Raw genomic sequence first — 15,484 nt, forward strand, 5'->3', positions numbered from 1 at the left:
TTGGCCAGGAATTCTCATTCCTAAAATCCCCACTTGAATTTATTACTGTCTGTGCTTTCTTTGACCATGTCGTCTACCCCAGTGGTTTCAGTTCCTGATCTTTGTCAAAGATTTGGTGGCCCCGATTGCCTTCCCAGTTGCAGACTCCTAGTTCCTGACTTCATATAGAACATTTCCCTAAAAATGTCCTCCTGGCACCTAAAACTTCGCATACCGCGAGACAGAATTAAATGTCTTCCAAAGGCATTTCCAGCCCTTTCCCAACTGGGGAATCATCTAATCAGTACTCATTCCTTGAAGTCCAGAAATCTACTGATATAAAATACATTGATATCAAGTCCAGGTGTCTTTCTGTATTCATTCCTTTGTATTTCCAGTGATTATTTTATTTTTCTTCTTACCTCTAACCTAAAATCTTGCAGCTGATGCCTGACCTCCAACCTCTTCCCAACCCATTCTCTCCATTGCTATCAGGATTTCCAAAGTACAGATTGTAGGGGCGCCTGGGTGGCTCAGTCGGTTGAGCTTCAGACTCTTGATTTTGGCTCAGGTCATGATCTCAGGGTCCTGGGATTGAGTCCCCCACAGTTGGGCTCACGTGCTCAGCAGGGAGTCGGTTTGAGGATTTCCCTCTCCCTCTGCCCCTCCCCCTGTTCATGCTCTCTTTCTCTAAAATAAGTAAATCTTTTTTTTTTTAAATTAAGTTCTTGGGGGCACCTGGATGGCTCAGTGGGCTAAAGCCTCTGCCTTCGGTTCAGGTCATGATCTCAGGGTCCTGGGATCAAGTCCTGCATCGGGCTCTCTGCTTAGCGGGGAGCCTGCTTCCCCCCCCCCCTCTCTGGCTGCCTCTCTGCCTACTTGTGGTCTCTGTCTGTCAAATAAATAAATAAAATCTTTAAAAAAAATTAAGTTCTTGGATAACGATTCTCGGCCCTCCACAGCTTCAGCTCCTGTCCTGCATTTTTCAGCTTCTCAGCACTTAACCCAAACCCCCAGGCACACCTAATTGCCCTCCATTTGTTTCCTGTTACTATTCTCCCTTGCCTGTGGAAATCGGGACTTACCTTGCAAGGCCTAATGTGAATGCTATTTCCTAAGCAAAAGCTTGCTCCATTCCCACAGTGCCCCATGGGCATTAACCATTTGCTCTTAACCCCCCACCCCCCATAGCAGCATTTCTGGGAGCTGTTTGTCTAGTTCCTGCGCGAGTGAATAGTCTTTGCCCAGTAGAAGGCGAGCTTCTCATAGGCAAGATGTGTCTCCCTCAGTTCTCTATTTCCTAATATTTACTCTACCCTTCATTTGCTCTTAGAGATGTTCTGATTCTTTGCTGTTTCGTATCTTTGGTGTCTTAAGCAATCTCTCCTTTAACAGTTGTTTTCTTTCCCTTTGAGATGTATTCTGAGTGAAATTTCTCTTTGTATCTGGATTAATTCCACTGTTTAAAAGGTGTTCTCCCTTTGTGGATAGAAGTTTTTGCTTGTTCATGAGAGGAAATACTCATTTCCTTGTAGAAATAACCAATGTGAATTAAACTAGGTTTCAAATGTACCTGTGGTAGGTTATTCTGGTTTTAGCCTGATTCTAATCCCAACTATGACTTTTCCTCTTACATAATTTGTTCTTTGTAAGTAAATTATTTATGTATACTAAGGCCTTTTTACCCCACGGCTTTATTGAACACTTTATGTGCTTTTTGAATCTCCTTTTTTCCCTAAAGAGATTTCACCAGTGGAGCTTTGCATGGTATCTTTTTCCCATAGAAAAGCAAACAGGTGCTTGAAAGGTTGCACTCTATTCTGGGAGAAATCTGATTAATGTTGAAGGGCTGTGTCAGGTCAGACTCTCTAACCTGCTGACAGATTATTTAGTGAGTGCCAGGATCAACTCTCAACGTTATCTCAGATTTTAATGGTTTTCTTGTGAAGGGCATTTGTAGATGAAACCACTTTGTATTTAAAACTAATTGTGGCTCTTAGATCAGACACTGTTTAAAGAGAAATTCTTTTCTCAAGCAGGCAGTAATTTGGAAAGAATGAATGATTCATCAGATGGAATTGCAAGGTTTATAATTGCATTCTGTATTTTAACACAAATTGTTGCATTTAAAATAATGGTGAGGACAAGTTGCTTGGCTGGCTCAGTTGGTGGGGCTTGAGGTTCTTGATTGTGAGTTCAAGCCCCACATTGGGTGTAGAAATTACTTAAAAATTAAATCTTTAAAAAATAAAATAAATAATGGTGAGCTCTTACCCCTAATGAAAGGGGTAAAGAACCTCCTATTAAACTACCTTAAATTCTCTTACGAATTTCCAGATATCCTCAAAACTGCTTGAAAAACAGAAAAAAGTAATGCTTCTTCCTGGTAGGGTAGACCTTAGTCATTCCTTACACTTCTCTCTCCCCACCACTGCTACACCCCTGTCCAGTATACCAGTAAGTCCTTCTGTTTCACTGGATCTCAAATCCCTGCATTCTGACTGTACTGCCACCATTTCATGACCAAGCTACTAAGATAGACTCCTGACTCGTCCCCTTTTTCTGCTCTTGCTCTCCACACAGCCAGCAGAAGAATCTGTTTTCTTTCTTATTATTATTAGTTCTGTTTAAACTTTGTGTAATGGCAAATTTCAAATATGTAGCACGTCTCATTCCACTTCAATTCCATTCATGGTCAATCTTGTTTTATCCACTCCTCCGTCACTCCTCCCCCCTATTTTGTAATAATCCCAGGCATCATATCATTTTTTTTTTAAGATTTTATTCATTTATTTGACAGACAGAGATCACAAACAGGCAGAGAGGCAGGCAGAGAGAGAGGAAGGGAAGCAGGCTTCCCGCCAAGCAGAGAGCCCGATGCGGGACTCGATCCCAGGACCCCGGGACCACGACCTGAGCCGAAAGCAGAGGCTTTAACCCACTGAGCCACCCAGGCGCCCCGCATCATATCATTTTTTAAAAAGATTTATTTATTTTATTTTATTTATTTTTATTTATTTTTAAAGATTTTATTTATTTATTTGACAGAGAGATCACAAGTAGGCAGAGAGGCAGGCAGAGAGAGAGGAAGGGAAGCGGGCTCCCCGCCGAGCAGAGAGAACCCAATGTGGGGCTCGATCCCAGGACTCTGGGATCATGACCTGAGTTGAAGGCAGGGGCTTTACCCCACTGAGCCACCCAGGCACCCCTGGATTTATTTATTTTAGAGCGAGAGTGCAAGTGCCTGGTGAGGGGTTTCTTGCAGAGGGAGAGGGAGAAAAAGTTTAAAACAGACTTCATGTTGAGCACAGAGCCCCACTCAGGGCTCAGTTTCACGACCCTCAGATCATGACCAGAGCTGAAACCGAGAGTGGGGTACTTAACCGACTGTGCCACCAAGGTGTCCCCAGACATATCATTTAATCAACTGATTTGGAACTGCCCCATAATGAAATTTTGCCTCCTGGTTGGCCACAAAAGGTAGGGAAAGTTGCTGCCCCGACAGTGATGTTGTCTGTCACCTTCTTTATACTCTGCCCATTATGTTCTCTCGTGTTTTTCAGAATATATTCCATTTCTGCTGAGAAATGCCATCACCAGAAAACATGTTTCATGTGTTCCTTTCATGTTAAGCCACTTTTTTTCTGGGATGCATTATATAGGCATTTTCCTACTTTTTGTACCATATAGGTTCTTTAAAATGTGTGTGAAAAAAAATTTAATAAAATGTGTATGAAAGTTGAACATATAAAAAATGCAAGTATATGTGTAGGGAGGATGTTTAATGCTCAGCAAGCCTTAAAAATGATAAAATCCCTAAATATTTTTATTATGAAGTCAATACATGATCATTATAAAATTAGATTTCAAACTATAGAACAGTATGAGGGAAAAAGCTAAAATCTCCGTTTGTCTACTGATCACTTGCGTCTCTTATTTCTAAAACTACCATTAATACTTACAGATCCTTCCAGAAAGGTTCATACATAGTTACTTAAATCCTTAATATTACATGTATAATATATATATAATCTTTTAGTTCCCTCAGTTTTTTTTTTTTTTTTAAAGATTTTGTTTATTTGAAAGAGAGAGAGCCTACAAGCAGGCAGAGCAGCAGGCAGAGGGAGAAGGAGAAGTAGGTTCCCCATGGAGCAGGGAGCCCGATGTGGGACTTGATCCCAGGACCCTGGGATCATGACCTGAGCCGAAGGCAGCTGCCCAACTGACTGAGCCACCCAGGAGCCCCTCCCTCGGTTTGTTAGAATTTGGTAAACAGAAATTGATTTTAATTTGAACAATTAGCTTAGTGTTTTGCAAGTAGTTGAATAGGATATAGTATGATTTTGACTTTGATGTCTTACTGACTTTTTTTTAAAGATTTTATTTATTTATTTGACAGACAGAGATCACAAGTGGACAGAGAGGCAAGCCAGGAGTGGGGGAAGCAGGCTCCTCACTGAGCAGAGAGCCCGGTGCAGGGTTCCATCCCAGGACCCTGAGATCATGACCTGAGCCGAAGGCAGAGGTTTAACCACTGAGCCCCTGAGGCGCCCCTCTTACTGACTTTTTTGAACACTAGTTTCCTCTTGATGAAGGAGTCTTGGAGGGACTCTGAACTCATCAACAGCTCTAGGGACCCTTGAAAATCTCTGTATCATTGCTGTCCAATAGAAATATAGTATGAACCACACGTGTCATTTTAAATTTCCTAGTATTTGCATTAGTTAAAAATAAACAGGTAAAATTAATTTTAATCTTTAGCACATTCCATCCAAAATATTTTGTACTAAGTTTTCGAAATCCAGTGTGTATTTTATTCTTTGAGGACTTATTAATTTGAATCAGCACCATTTCAAAGGCTCAGTCATCAAGTTCAGTAGTGGCTGTTGTATTAGACAGTATTAGGCCTGTACAGAAAGGATAGTGGTTGTCTCTGAGGGAGGAGGAAAGAGGATGATGTATGTTCTTAATTTTCTTTCTTTATTTCACACTTACCAAAATTTGAAGTTAGAGTTTGCTGTTTTTGATATTCTGAATGATTGCCAGCTCTGTTGTATTATCACTAGTTTCAGCACAATTTTCATTCTTATAGAATAAAGATGAATAATATAAATACTTCCACACAAAGATGATAATCCTGCTGAAATTGAACTCTTGGCTAGTAGGCAATGCCACCCTGTGGTAGCTCAGGTATTTATTTATCAATATATGAAAGATCAGATTCAAAGAAGAAAATGGGGAATAAGAGTTAGTGTGTAGTTAAATTTCAACACTTTTCATTCTGAATTTCAGGGTAGATGTATGTACTAGTCTGTAATAAAATGAACTGTTAAGAGGAGACAGGGATAAGAATTTGAGAAGTTGGTAAGAATACTCTTTCAATGTAATTTTTGTTCTGTTTTGTTTTTAGGGGTTGCAGATGGTGTAGGAGGGTGGAGAGACTATGGAGTTGATCCATCCCAGTTCTCAGGGACTTTAATGCGGACGTGTGAACGGTTAGTAAAAGAAGGACGGTTCGTCCCAAGTAATCCCATCGGAATCCTCACCACAAGCTACTGTGAGTTGCTGCAAAATAAAGTACCTTTGCTTGGTAAGTAGATAGACTGTGTTTCCCTCAGTAAAGAAGCGCATGAGATGGTTAACAGCAAAACTAAGAAAACCACTTAGCAGCCCAGCTTTTTTTCTGAACTTCTTTACTCAGCAGAGTTTGATAGAGAAGCTATGTGAGCTCACCAGAATATATACTACTGCTCCGAGGGAATATAAATAGGTATGGCCATTTTAGAAAACAGTTTGGAATTATGGAATAAAGTTAAATGTAGAAAGGTAGTATGCCCTAGCAATTCCACTTCTGGGTCTACACCTTAGATTAGAGAAACTCTTGCACATCTGTATATTAAGAGATGGGTATAAGAATGTTCTTGGTAACATTGCTTAGAATAGCAGGAAACTGAGAACCACCTAGAAGTCCACTTACTGTAGAAGAATGCATTTTAAAAAGGAACAGCTTGGGGTTCTAGTGGCTCAGTCAGTTAAGCATCTGTCTTCTGCTCAGGTCGTGATCTCGGGGTCCTGGGATTGAGCTGCGTGTCGGGCTTCCTGTTCAGTGGAGAGTCTGCTTCTCTCTTTCTGCTCCTCCCCACAGCTTGTGTTCTTTCTCTCTCTCTCTCAAATACAGAAAGAAAAGGAACAACTTAAAGCTGCATTCAATACTCAGGAACATGTTGTTGAGGGAAAATAGAACATTGCAGAGTACCACCCAACAGTCTGATTCCATATTTCAAATTCAAAAACATAAAAAAGTAAAACTATTTTGTTCAGGGACTCCAAAATAGGATAAAAGAAGAAAGAAAAGTAAGTGATTGTATAATTCAGGATAGTGGTTCTCTCCAGGGGTGGAAGAAAGGGATCTGGTATGTAAAATTAAGTTGGGGAGTTCAAGTTGCAGATCGGCACCCCAGACTGCTAGCAGGGAGCTGATTAGTCTGTGAAATAGCATGGCACAAAATAAATCCCCATTAATCTTGTACTAGACAACTTCCAGGGCCGCCTGGGTGGTTCAGTTGTTAGACGTCTGCCTTCGGCGCAGGTCATGATCCCAGGGTCCTGGGATCGAGTCCCACATCAGGCTCCTTGCTCAGCTTCTCCCTCTCCTGCTCCTGTGTTCCCTCTCTCGCTGTCTCTGTCAAATAAATAAATAAAATCTAAAAAAAAAAAAAAAAAAAAACTTAACAAATACCTAGTGTGTGTTTATCTGGTATGCTAATGGAGCATTTTTTGGCCAAGCTTCTACATTTGTTTGTTAAATGGTTTCCTGGGAACTTACCCAACAACTTACCCAGCCTTCTGAGCAAGCTTTCAGAAGGGTGTTATTAAGTTTCTGCTAGTTGCCAGGATCTTTCTGGTTACTAGAAGTAGCCTCCCCACCGAGTCACTGTCCATATTAAAAATCAACCTCTTTTCAGTGTTAATGGAGTTCTCCACGTTGTAAAATTTTGCCTTCAATTTAAATCTTTTATAAGAAGGGGTTCTTTTCATCACGCTGCCATCTTCTGTGACTAATCAGCTTGTTTTCCTTCTATCTGAAGAGAAACCTTGTCTTGAGGTTTCAATATACCGCTTTGTCTTAATCCGCTATTTTGGACATGCAATCTGGAGCTTGCCTGGCACAGTGAAACATCCTAGATTCTGTTTCTAGCACCTCTCTGTCAACTTGCCATATGACTTTGGGCAAAGTACTTAACCTCTGACCCTTTTGCTTTGTTTGTTAAATGGAGAGATCTTTTTTTGTGAAAAGGAGCGGCTCAAAGCTCCATGCAATACTCAGAAACAGGTTGAGGGAAAGCGGACATTGCAGAATATTATCTGATAGTCTGACATCTAACAAAGGGCCTATAGATACAGATTCCAGGTCCCAATTCCTGCCTGTTCCCGTGAGTCCTCTGCCAACATCCCCCTATCCATTTACTATGACTTAGAATAAGCAGTTGGAAAACACCTGCCCTGATTTTGAACTTTGAAAGCTTCGGGGTTTTTTGCTGTGTTTCTTCCTTATCCCTCCTTCCTTTCCTGTTTACTGTCGTATAGCTTGAAGATCTTAAAATAAATTTAAGGACTTATTAGAAGTTTTCTTACACTGAATATTATAATCACTTTTCTCGTAAAAGACATGTTGAAATAATCCTTCATTACTATGTTTGACACATAGACACTTCTCTCACCTAATCTATGTACATACCTCTAAGCTTTTGTAACTAAGTTCAAGCATTTTTTGGCAAAGACAGCCTACTGAATTTTACTGAACCTCAGATATAATTGCAAATAATGATAACTTTACAAGATTAGGTAATCCTTTAAAAAAAAAGATTTTATTTTATTTATTTGACAGAGAGACAGCAAGAGAGGGAACACAAGCAGGGGGAGTGGGAGAGTGAGAAGCAGACTTCCCACCGAGCAGGGAGTCTGATGTGGGGCTTGACCCCAGCACCCTGGAATCATGACCTGAGGTGAAGGCAGACACTTTAAAAACTGAGCCACGGAGGCATCCAATCCATTTTCTTTTTTAATCCAGTAATTGCTAAAAAGCCTGTAACACAGTCCAATATAAAGGTCAAACACCTATTTCTTGACAATTTCTAGCTGCTTTTAGATCTGGGTTGACATCACAGGCTAATTGTTAATATGTATTTCCTCAGAAACTCTTAGGTGGAGTTAAGTCTTAGGGAGCCAGCATATCTTAAGAATTTGAGGGGTCAGTCCTAATAAGGTTCTTTCTTTGCTGCACAGAATGTTTCGTAGTAGTTTGCAAAATTAGGGGATATATATTATTAGGATAAAAATATTTCCGTCTTAGCATGAATGATTTGTTTGGGTGCCTGTCTGGGTTTGTCAGTGGTCTGAGCATGAGATGCTGTTGTTCTCAGCACTTCTTTTCTTCTTTTCCTGCTTGTTCCTCTCCAAATACATACGAATAATGAGCTCTTCTCCCAGTATTAGGTTCTCAGGGCCTGAGCCATGTGCACACATCAGTTATATGAAGAGGCAGAGGAGGAGTATATACTCCAAGCCTACATGATTCTGTAAGGCTGGGCTTGTCTTCTTTGGTGCTGCTTTGCATATTAAAGCTCTGTCACTCACAATGACCATTTTGACTCTAACTCAGCGGGTGACAGCCACCGGGGTAGCAAAATGATAGCCTGGGTCTGTCAGTGAGTAATAATGAGTCAACACAAGTCCTTCCTGCCCCAGGATTTTCAAGGCTCTACTACTCATCTGTCATTTTTCCTTCTCAGATGAATCCCATCAGCTTTCAGAAGATCTTTTGTGTGGTGATTCTATTGAAGTGTGCACTGAGTTAAGGAGGAAGGGTAATTGGTGATCTTAACTGTACCATAAGCTGTGCAGTAGGTTATCTGGCAGCACTGCCAGTTAGTTACAGTGCCTTATTCCTCTGATGTTTGATGGCTGGAGACTAGATAGCTTAGCGTTAGGGTGTCAGGTTAGATAACAAGGAAATGGAATTTCTGAACATTATGATGAGATAAATGCTTAAATTTAAGGTTTTTTATATTGTTATACATTTTCATCATACATCCTTCATCAAGGAAAAATATCAGAAATTAAATTATCCATAATCCCTCCGAGAAAACTATTATTATTTTAGTGATTATGCACCTTGATTTTTTTCTGTGTATGTTTCTGTGTAGAATAATGGTAATAGGAATTGTGAATATACTGTGTGCTTACAGCAGCCTCATGAGGTAGGTTCTTTTGCTTTTATTTCCTATTTTGTTAGGAAAAAACTGTGGCATAGAGAGAATAAGTGACTTTCCCACAGTCACACAGCTAGAAACCAATGGGACCCTGGGATTTAACACAGCTGGCTCCTCAGCCTGTTTCTGTTGTTTTGCTTTTAACCGTCATCTTAACAGTTTAGCTTTTGCCTACTATTGGTTTATTTTTTAATTACATTAAATTTCACTTTTTTTGATGTATAATTTAATTTTGATAACATTTTTTATTGAAGGAGACTTAAATACTTAAAATCTTAAATACTAGCTTGAAATCTACTTGTTTCACTTATCTTTCATTTTCAAATATATTTCTCTAATAATCTAAGTGGCCACCAAATAGCTAACACTGTGTGATATAAGTGTTCGATATGATTTAACTAATTTTATCCTCACAACACTAAGAGGTAGTTATGGTCTCCCTATTTTGTAAATGAGGAAACAGGTCCAAAGAGGTTAAGTAATTTGTCCAGGTCACACAGCTAGTAAGTAAAAGAGCCAGCATTCAGAGGCAGGGAGGCTGACTGCAGAGGTCTGTACTCCTAAGTATTATATGACAACGTGTAGCTTTTTACTCTATGGATGTACTGTAATTTATTTAGCTGATTCCTTAATTTTAGGAGTGAGGTTCTTTTCAGTTCTTGATCTTTTGATCTTAAGCAGTGTTTCTGTACTTATTTTGTTTACATCACTAGTTGTTTCTTAGGAATTGCTAAGTCAAAGGGTGAGCATATTTTTTAAGGTTATGTTGCCGTTTAGAAAGTTGTGTAGTGGGGCACCTGGGTGGCCCAGTGATTTAAGCCTCTGCCTTTGGCTCAGGTCATGATCCCAGGGTCCTGGGATTGAGCCCCGCATCGGGCTCTCTGCTCAGCGGGCAGCCTGCTTCACCCACTCTCTCTGCCAGCCTCTCTGTCTACTTGTGATCTCTCTCTCTGTGTCAAATAAATAAATAAAATCTTTAAAAAGAAAAGAAAAAAAGTTGTGTAGTTTAACTATGTTGTCACCGTGGATGACATGGTGACAACCATGTTCCCTGCATTCTTGCCAATACCATGTGGTATCTTTTGACTCTTGTTAAACTAATGGGCAAAATAGCTACTAGTGCGATGATGATTTTTTCATATATTTACAGATTGTTTACATTTACTTCATGGTGAACTGTTTATTTTTCTATTTTGCCTTTTTTTTTTTTTTTCCTTCCCTGTAGGTATAGGTTTAAATTTTAGTGCTTGAAAGTAGTGTTACAGGTTGTACATCAGCTTTTCAGTCTCAGGAAGGTCACCTGAGCTGTGGGCTGCAAAGGTACACAGAGCTTTTTGCTCTCTGTGTGGAATGTGGTCTCTTCCCTCTGAACATTAATAGTCTCTGTAAATTGAACAGGATGATTGCACAGGCTACCTGGGAAAATTGGTTTTGTCAATTCGTAGTGACTCAGTCTCCAATGAAGGTTCTTCATGACCTCAACAGATGGAAGTCTGGTTAAAAATTGTAGTTATGTGCCCTGTCTTAAATTTCAGTGAATTTCATGGAGAAGGCTTCCTGCCAATGACTAATGAGAAATGTCAAGAAAACATAACATTCTTATTCTGGCATTTAAGTATTAAAACTTAATATCTCAACAACATGCTTTTGAGCATTTGGCATAGATTATAGTATTACTGAAATGAAATAGTGTGATTAAATACCAGCCATTTTTATTGTTTTCTATCTCTGCAAACGGAAGAATTCAGATTTCAGGGGCCTGCTTCCTATATGTAATATAAATCCCTTTTTCTTTTTTCTTTTTTTTTTTTTTTAAGATTTTATTCATTTATTTGACAGAGAGAGATTACAAGTAGGCAGAGAGAGAGAGGAGGAAGCAGGCTCCCCGCTGAGCAGAGAGCCCGATGCAGGACTCGATCCCAGGACCCTGAGATCATGACCCGAGCCGAAGGCATCGGCTTAACCCACTGAGCCACCCAGGCGCCTCTAAATCCCTTTTTCTTTCCCCATCATGTTGACACTGATCAGGTTACTATTGCTAGTTGTTAGAGGTACCAGCATGACTAAGATAAGCAAAGGAGGTTCCAAAGTGGCTTTTTGAGGTGATGGGATAAAAATTGTGGATGCAAAGATAGCCTTGGAAGAAAAAATAAATGGAGATCATTTTTGATTCTAGGTAGCAGTACTGCCTGCATCGTGGTGCTGGACAGAACTAGTCACCGCTTACACACAGCAAACCTGGGTGATTCAGGCTTTCTGGTTGTCAGGGGTGGTGAGGTTGTGCACCGATCAGATGAGCAGCAGCATTACTTCAACACTCCATTCCAGCTCTCAATTGCACCACCTGAAGCCGAAGGAGTCGTCCTGAGTGACAGGTAATCTCCCCCCTCTTGGCCATTATGAGTGAGTGGGGCATGGCTGCTCCTCCTCCTGGCCCCTTTAACTACAGTAGAGATAGGCATTTTCAGTTGTCATGTACAATAAGAAGGTCCAAAGAGAATATTCTCATCAAAAGGACCTCTTAGTTTGACTTCAGAAGATATTTTGCAGGCTCTTGCAGCCAAGTTGAATTCAAATAAACACCCAATAATTTGACAAGACTGAAAACACTCTTCAAGCTTATAGAATATCAGTTTTTCATACCAAGACCAACATGGTACATATGGTTATAGTTGTTAAATTGTGCTGGAGAAATGAGTCATTGTCCATGCATGCCACCGCCTGTACAAGATTTTGCATATGTTAGGGAAAAGTTCAAACAGACATCTGCTTTATTTATCAGAACAACTTCCTGATTCTCGGGGCCTTCTATTATGTGCATCAAATAGAACTTTTAAATTGTCAAGACCTTTCCAAGACAATAACTACTTTTTTTAAATCAACTTTTACAGTTTATTTTTTCTAAGATGAAAATACAGAGTGAGGCTAAGCAGTTTCAGATTCCTCTGCCTGTAACAATTTTATAGGACCTGGCACAAACACTGCTGGTGATTCATAAATGTTGTTAAATGGGTAATGAACCTTTTGTAAAAATAGAAGTAGTCTTGCAAGTGTCTATTGTCTCTACTTAATAGTTCTCATTAAGCCAGATCTTGAGTACAAACTAAGATAAAATGATTATTACTGCCATTTTTAAACTGAAATAAGTATATTATGTAATTAGTTATTCAGGATTGTCCATCTAAAGTCTATTGCTGACTCTTAGCTAGAGGGAAGCATTTTTTACTGTCAGATTAGGTATGTTACCATAATTGGAACAATAATTCATTATAGGCCCTTCTCCAGTTGGCTGTAGTATATATCTATCCATATTAGCTACATTGGAGTGAGGAGAAAGCAAAAGCCCAAGGGCTTGGTAGATAGCAAGCTCAGCTAACAGTTGTAGAGAGCAGTGTTTTAATTTTCTTTTATTTGATTCTTGTTTTGGCGTCTGAGTGCTAGAGCTGCTCTGCCGTATCTCACAGCCTATCTTTGGGACTGTGTGGTTAGGGCAGCACTCTGCCTGGCCTGCCAACGAGGTGGAGGTTGCTTCCCCTGGAGCCCACAGACAGCTTGCTAGCATGTGACTTCAGCTCGTGTTTCAGTGCAGTCAAAAGTTTCCAGCGGCACAGTATGTTCAATCAAAATGGGCAAAGCTTCAGCTGGCGGAACACCAAGCTCATGGGTGGGAGTGTTGGGAGAAGAGGACGAACTGTCCAATGGTAGTGAGTCTCGCACAGGCAAGATAGCAGAGACACTCCTGAGGAAGAAAAACCTCAGCATAAAATAGAGCTTTGCTGCCAACCTGGTCATTAATCTAAACTTCTAGAATCTGATTTGTTTCCAAAATCTGAGCAACTGTGAAGTGTCTTGTATTGTTTTTCGTTATTCCACAGAGGGAATCGACCTGGTTTCCACCAGTTTTAGTCTTTTTTCCCCTGCTGCATGAAAGTATTTATTTTCTTTTTTACTTAGTTCCTCTTATCTGTCAAATAGAATTTTAACCTTAATTTACAGGTTTTCCTTTAGTAGCCTTTTCTATAAAGTGTTTGTGGTGTAAATGCGTTAAGTGGAAGTTCCTGGCCAAAGCCCATCACAGCACTGTTAAACGCGCCCCTTCTTTGCTCAGTCAGGAGAGGATGAACCTGAAATTTTCTCAGTGTACTTGGTGTAAATCCCCAGCAGGCATTGGTGGGCTGTTTGTTTTTACGTTTTCTCTTCACATATTTTATAACACGTCAGTGACACAAGTTTTGGGGTCTTTCTGTCAAACTTAGGGAGCTTTGGTTCTGGCTCCTCCTTTCTGGGTCAGTGTGTAAATTTTTTCTTTGCACTTGTTCCCTAATTACAGGTTAAGGCAGACTTTTGGGCATTTCACCATTCCCTCACTTTGGAGGCTTGGATTCAGTGAAGCTGCCTCTGGAAATGGCTGGGAACCAGCCTTTGAGAGGGCCATTAATTCTTTGACTATATGGTCTTTTCTCCCCACTGGGTGTACATCCCCTATACCCAGTTCTTGTATGTTTTCATCAGGTGTTATCAGAAAAAAGCCTTCCTTCTATCCTTTTTAAAGTTTTATACAAAAAGATGTAGCGAAAAATCTATCTCCTATCCCATCCCAACAGCTTCTCTCCTCAGAGGCAGCCAGTATTATCTGTTTCCTTGTGTCCTTCCAGATTTATTCTCTGCGTATAGAAGCAGCTGTGTCTATGGGTCTTCCCCCTGCTCCCCCGACACACCACTGTCTGTACGTTCCTTCCTTCATTAGGAGATCCCAGCCACCCCACCCCACCCCCATATGGAGGGTTAGTTACTTTGTTTCTTCATTTATTAGATATTTCTTCAAGACCTGCTGTGTGCCAGACACACTAATAATTTAATACTTACTGTGGTGAGCACTCTTTAAGCTCTGAGAGACACATAGTTCTTACTCTGCCTTACTAGTCCCTAGTAGTCCATACTCGTATGGACAGCTTGCTAGCATGTACGGAATACCATTGTAGTAAGAAATACCATTGTAGGTATTTCGTGTGTATTAATTCTTATGGGATTTGCATGTTCTTATCCATAGCGCTCTGTTGTTCCACTATACTCAGCCTCCTGAGAGCCAGAGTCAAGCCTGCAGGAAACTGATGAGTAGAAAATGAGTAAGAGAGGCTGGAATTTGGCTATAAAGATTTAGGAAATAAAGACTCATTTCTACTAGGATTTTGCATGTTAGTTCTGACTCAGAAAAGAATCCTTTCTTTTAAACCATCTGTGACTAATCATCAAACTTAGTTTTACTTGGTAGAGTCAGTTAAGCTTTTAAAATAGTTATATCAGATTTTTCAATTAATTTTTTTCAAGGTTAGGAATTTCAAAATGGTTTTATTATTGATTCTGTTATTATAAATTAGTTTTTCTTAAAGGCTCATTGCATTGTAATATAGTGCCTGTTGAAAACTTTGAACCTTATCTCTGAAGGCCTCTCCTAACTTTGCCCCTACCCTGTCCTTGTCACAGCCCGGATGCTGCTGATAGCACATCTTTTGATGTCCAGTTAGGAGACATTATTCTGACGGCAACAGATGGACTTTTTGACAACATGCCTGATTATATGATTCTTCAGGAGCTAAAAAAATTAAAGGTAATTAACTCACAGGTTGGTTGATGGAAACAATGGCCCTCTCTGGGCAGCTAAGTTTTACTGGTCCAATTGTATTACCTCTTTCTGTAGTTTTGGAAAAAGCTATATTGCAAATTGAGGAAGACAATGGTTCTGGTCTTTCAAGCAATTGTAAGGGGAAATATTCACAATTGGAGAACTTGAGGGAAAAAGAGGTTTCTCACCCACACCTTTAGTAAAGTGGTAAAGGCTGGAAAGCCCAGATGAGAAATTTCTTGTATTTTTAATGGTATTAGCTCCTGGCTGCCTTAATCCTCTTATTCTTTTAACAAACCCGGCAGGTGTTAAAGTTGGAAAAGACAGGAAATCCCCACACTAGAGCCAGATGAGGGCAGCAGGCAGCCAGGGGCCTTCATATGACCTGAGCTGTCAGCAGTAACGAAACAGTTCAGATTTGGCCCATACAGAAAGTGGAAGGAAGTGAAAACCAGTTTTTCCATATTTTCCTGGCTTTGAAAAAGTACTAACTCTGGGGGAAATTAGTCTTTTCCTATGTTCTTAACACTAAGCAGTATTGACTGTGAGCTAAGTTTCTAAACTTTTTAAGCAGTATTTTCCTCACCTTTAAAATGGGGGGTACCAAAGG

The 15,484-nt window shown here is 40.1% G+C and overlaps 1 protein-coding gene across 1 annotated transcript in view; it reads left to right on the plus strand.

Annotated features, from left to right (window-relative positions):
- The window catches only part of PPTC7 (protein phosphatase targeting COQ7), a 40,722-nt gene that overhangs the window by 19,147 nt on the left and 6,091 nt on the right, over positions 1-15,484 (plus strand). Inside the window, exons 2-4 of the mRNA XM_082698551.1 lie at positions 5,390-5,569; positions 11,428-11,626; positions 14,736-14,859. Of these exons, the coding sequence (XP_082554677.1) occupies positions 5,390-5,569; positions 11,428-11,626; positions 14,736-14,859 (503 nt within the window). The remainder of the gene's footprint in view (positions 1-5,389; positions 5,570-11,427; positions 11,627-14,735; positions 14,860-15,484) is intronic.

The sequence above is a fragment of the Mustela nivalis genome, assembly GCF_964662115.1.
Source record: "Mustela nivalis genome assembly, chromosome: 14".
In the NCBI taxonomy this organism is placed as follows: domain Eukaryota; kingdom Metazoa; phylum Chordata; class Mammalia; order Carnivora; family Mustelidae; genus Mustela; species Mustela nivalis.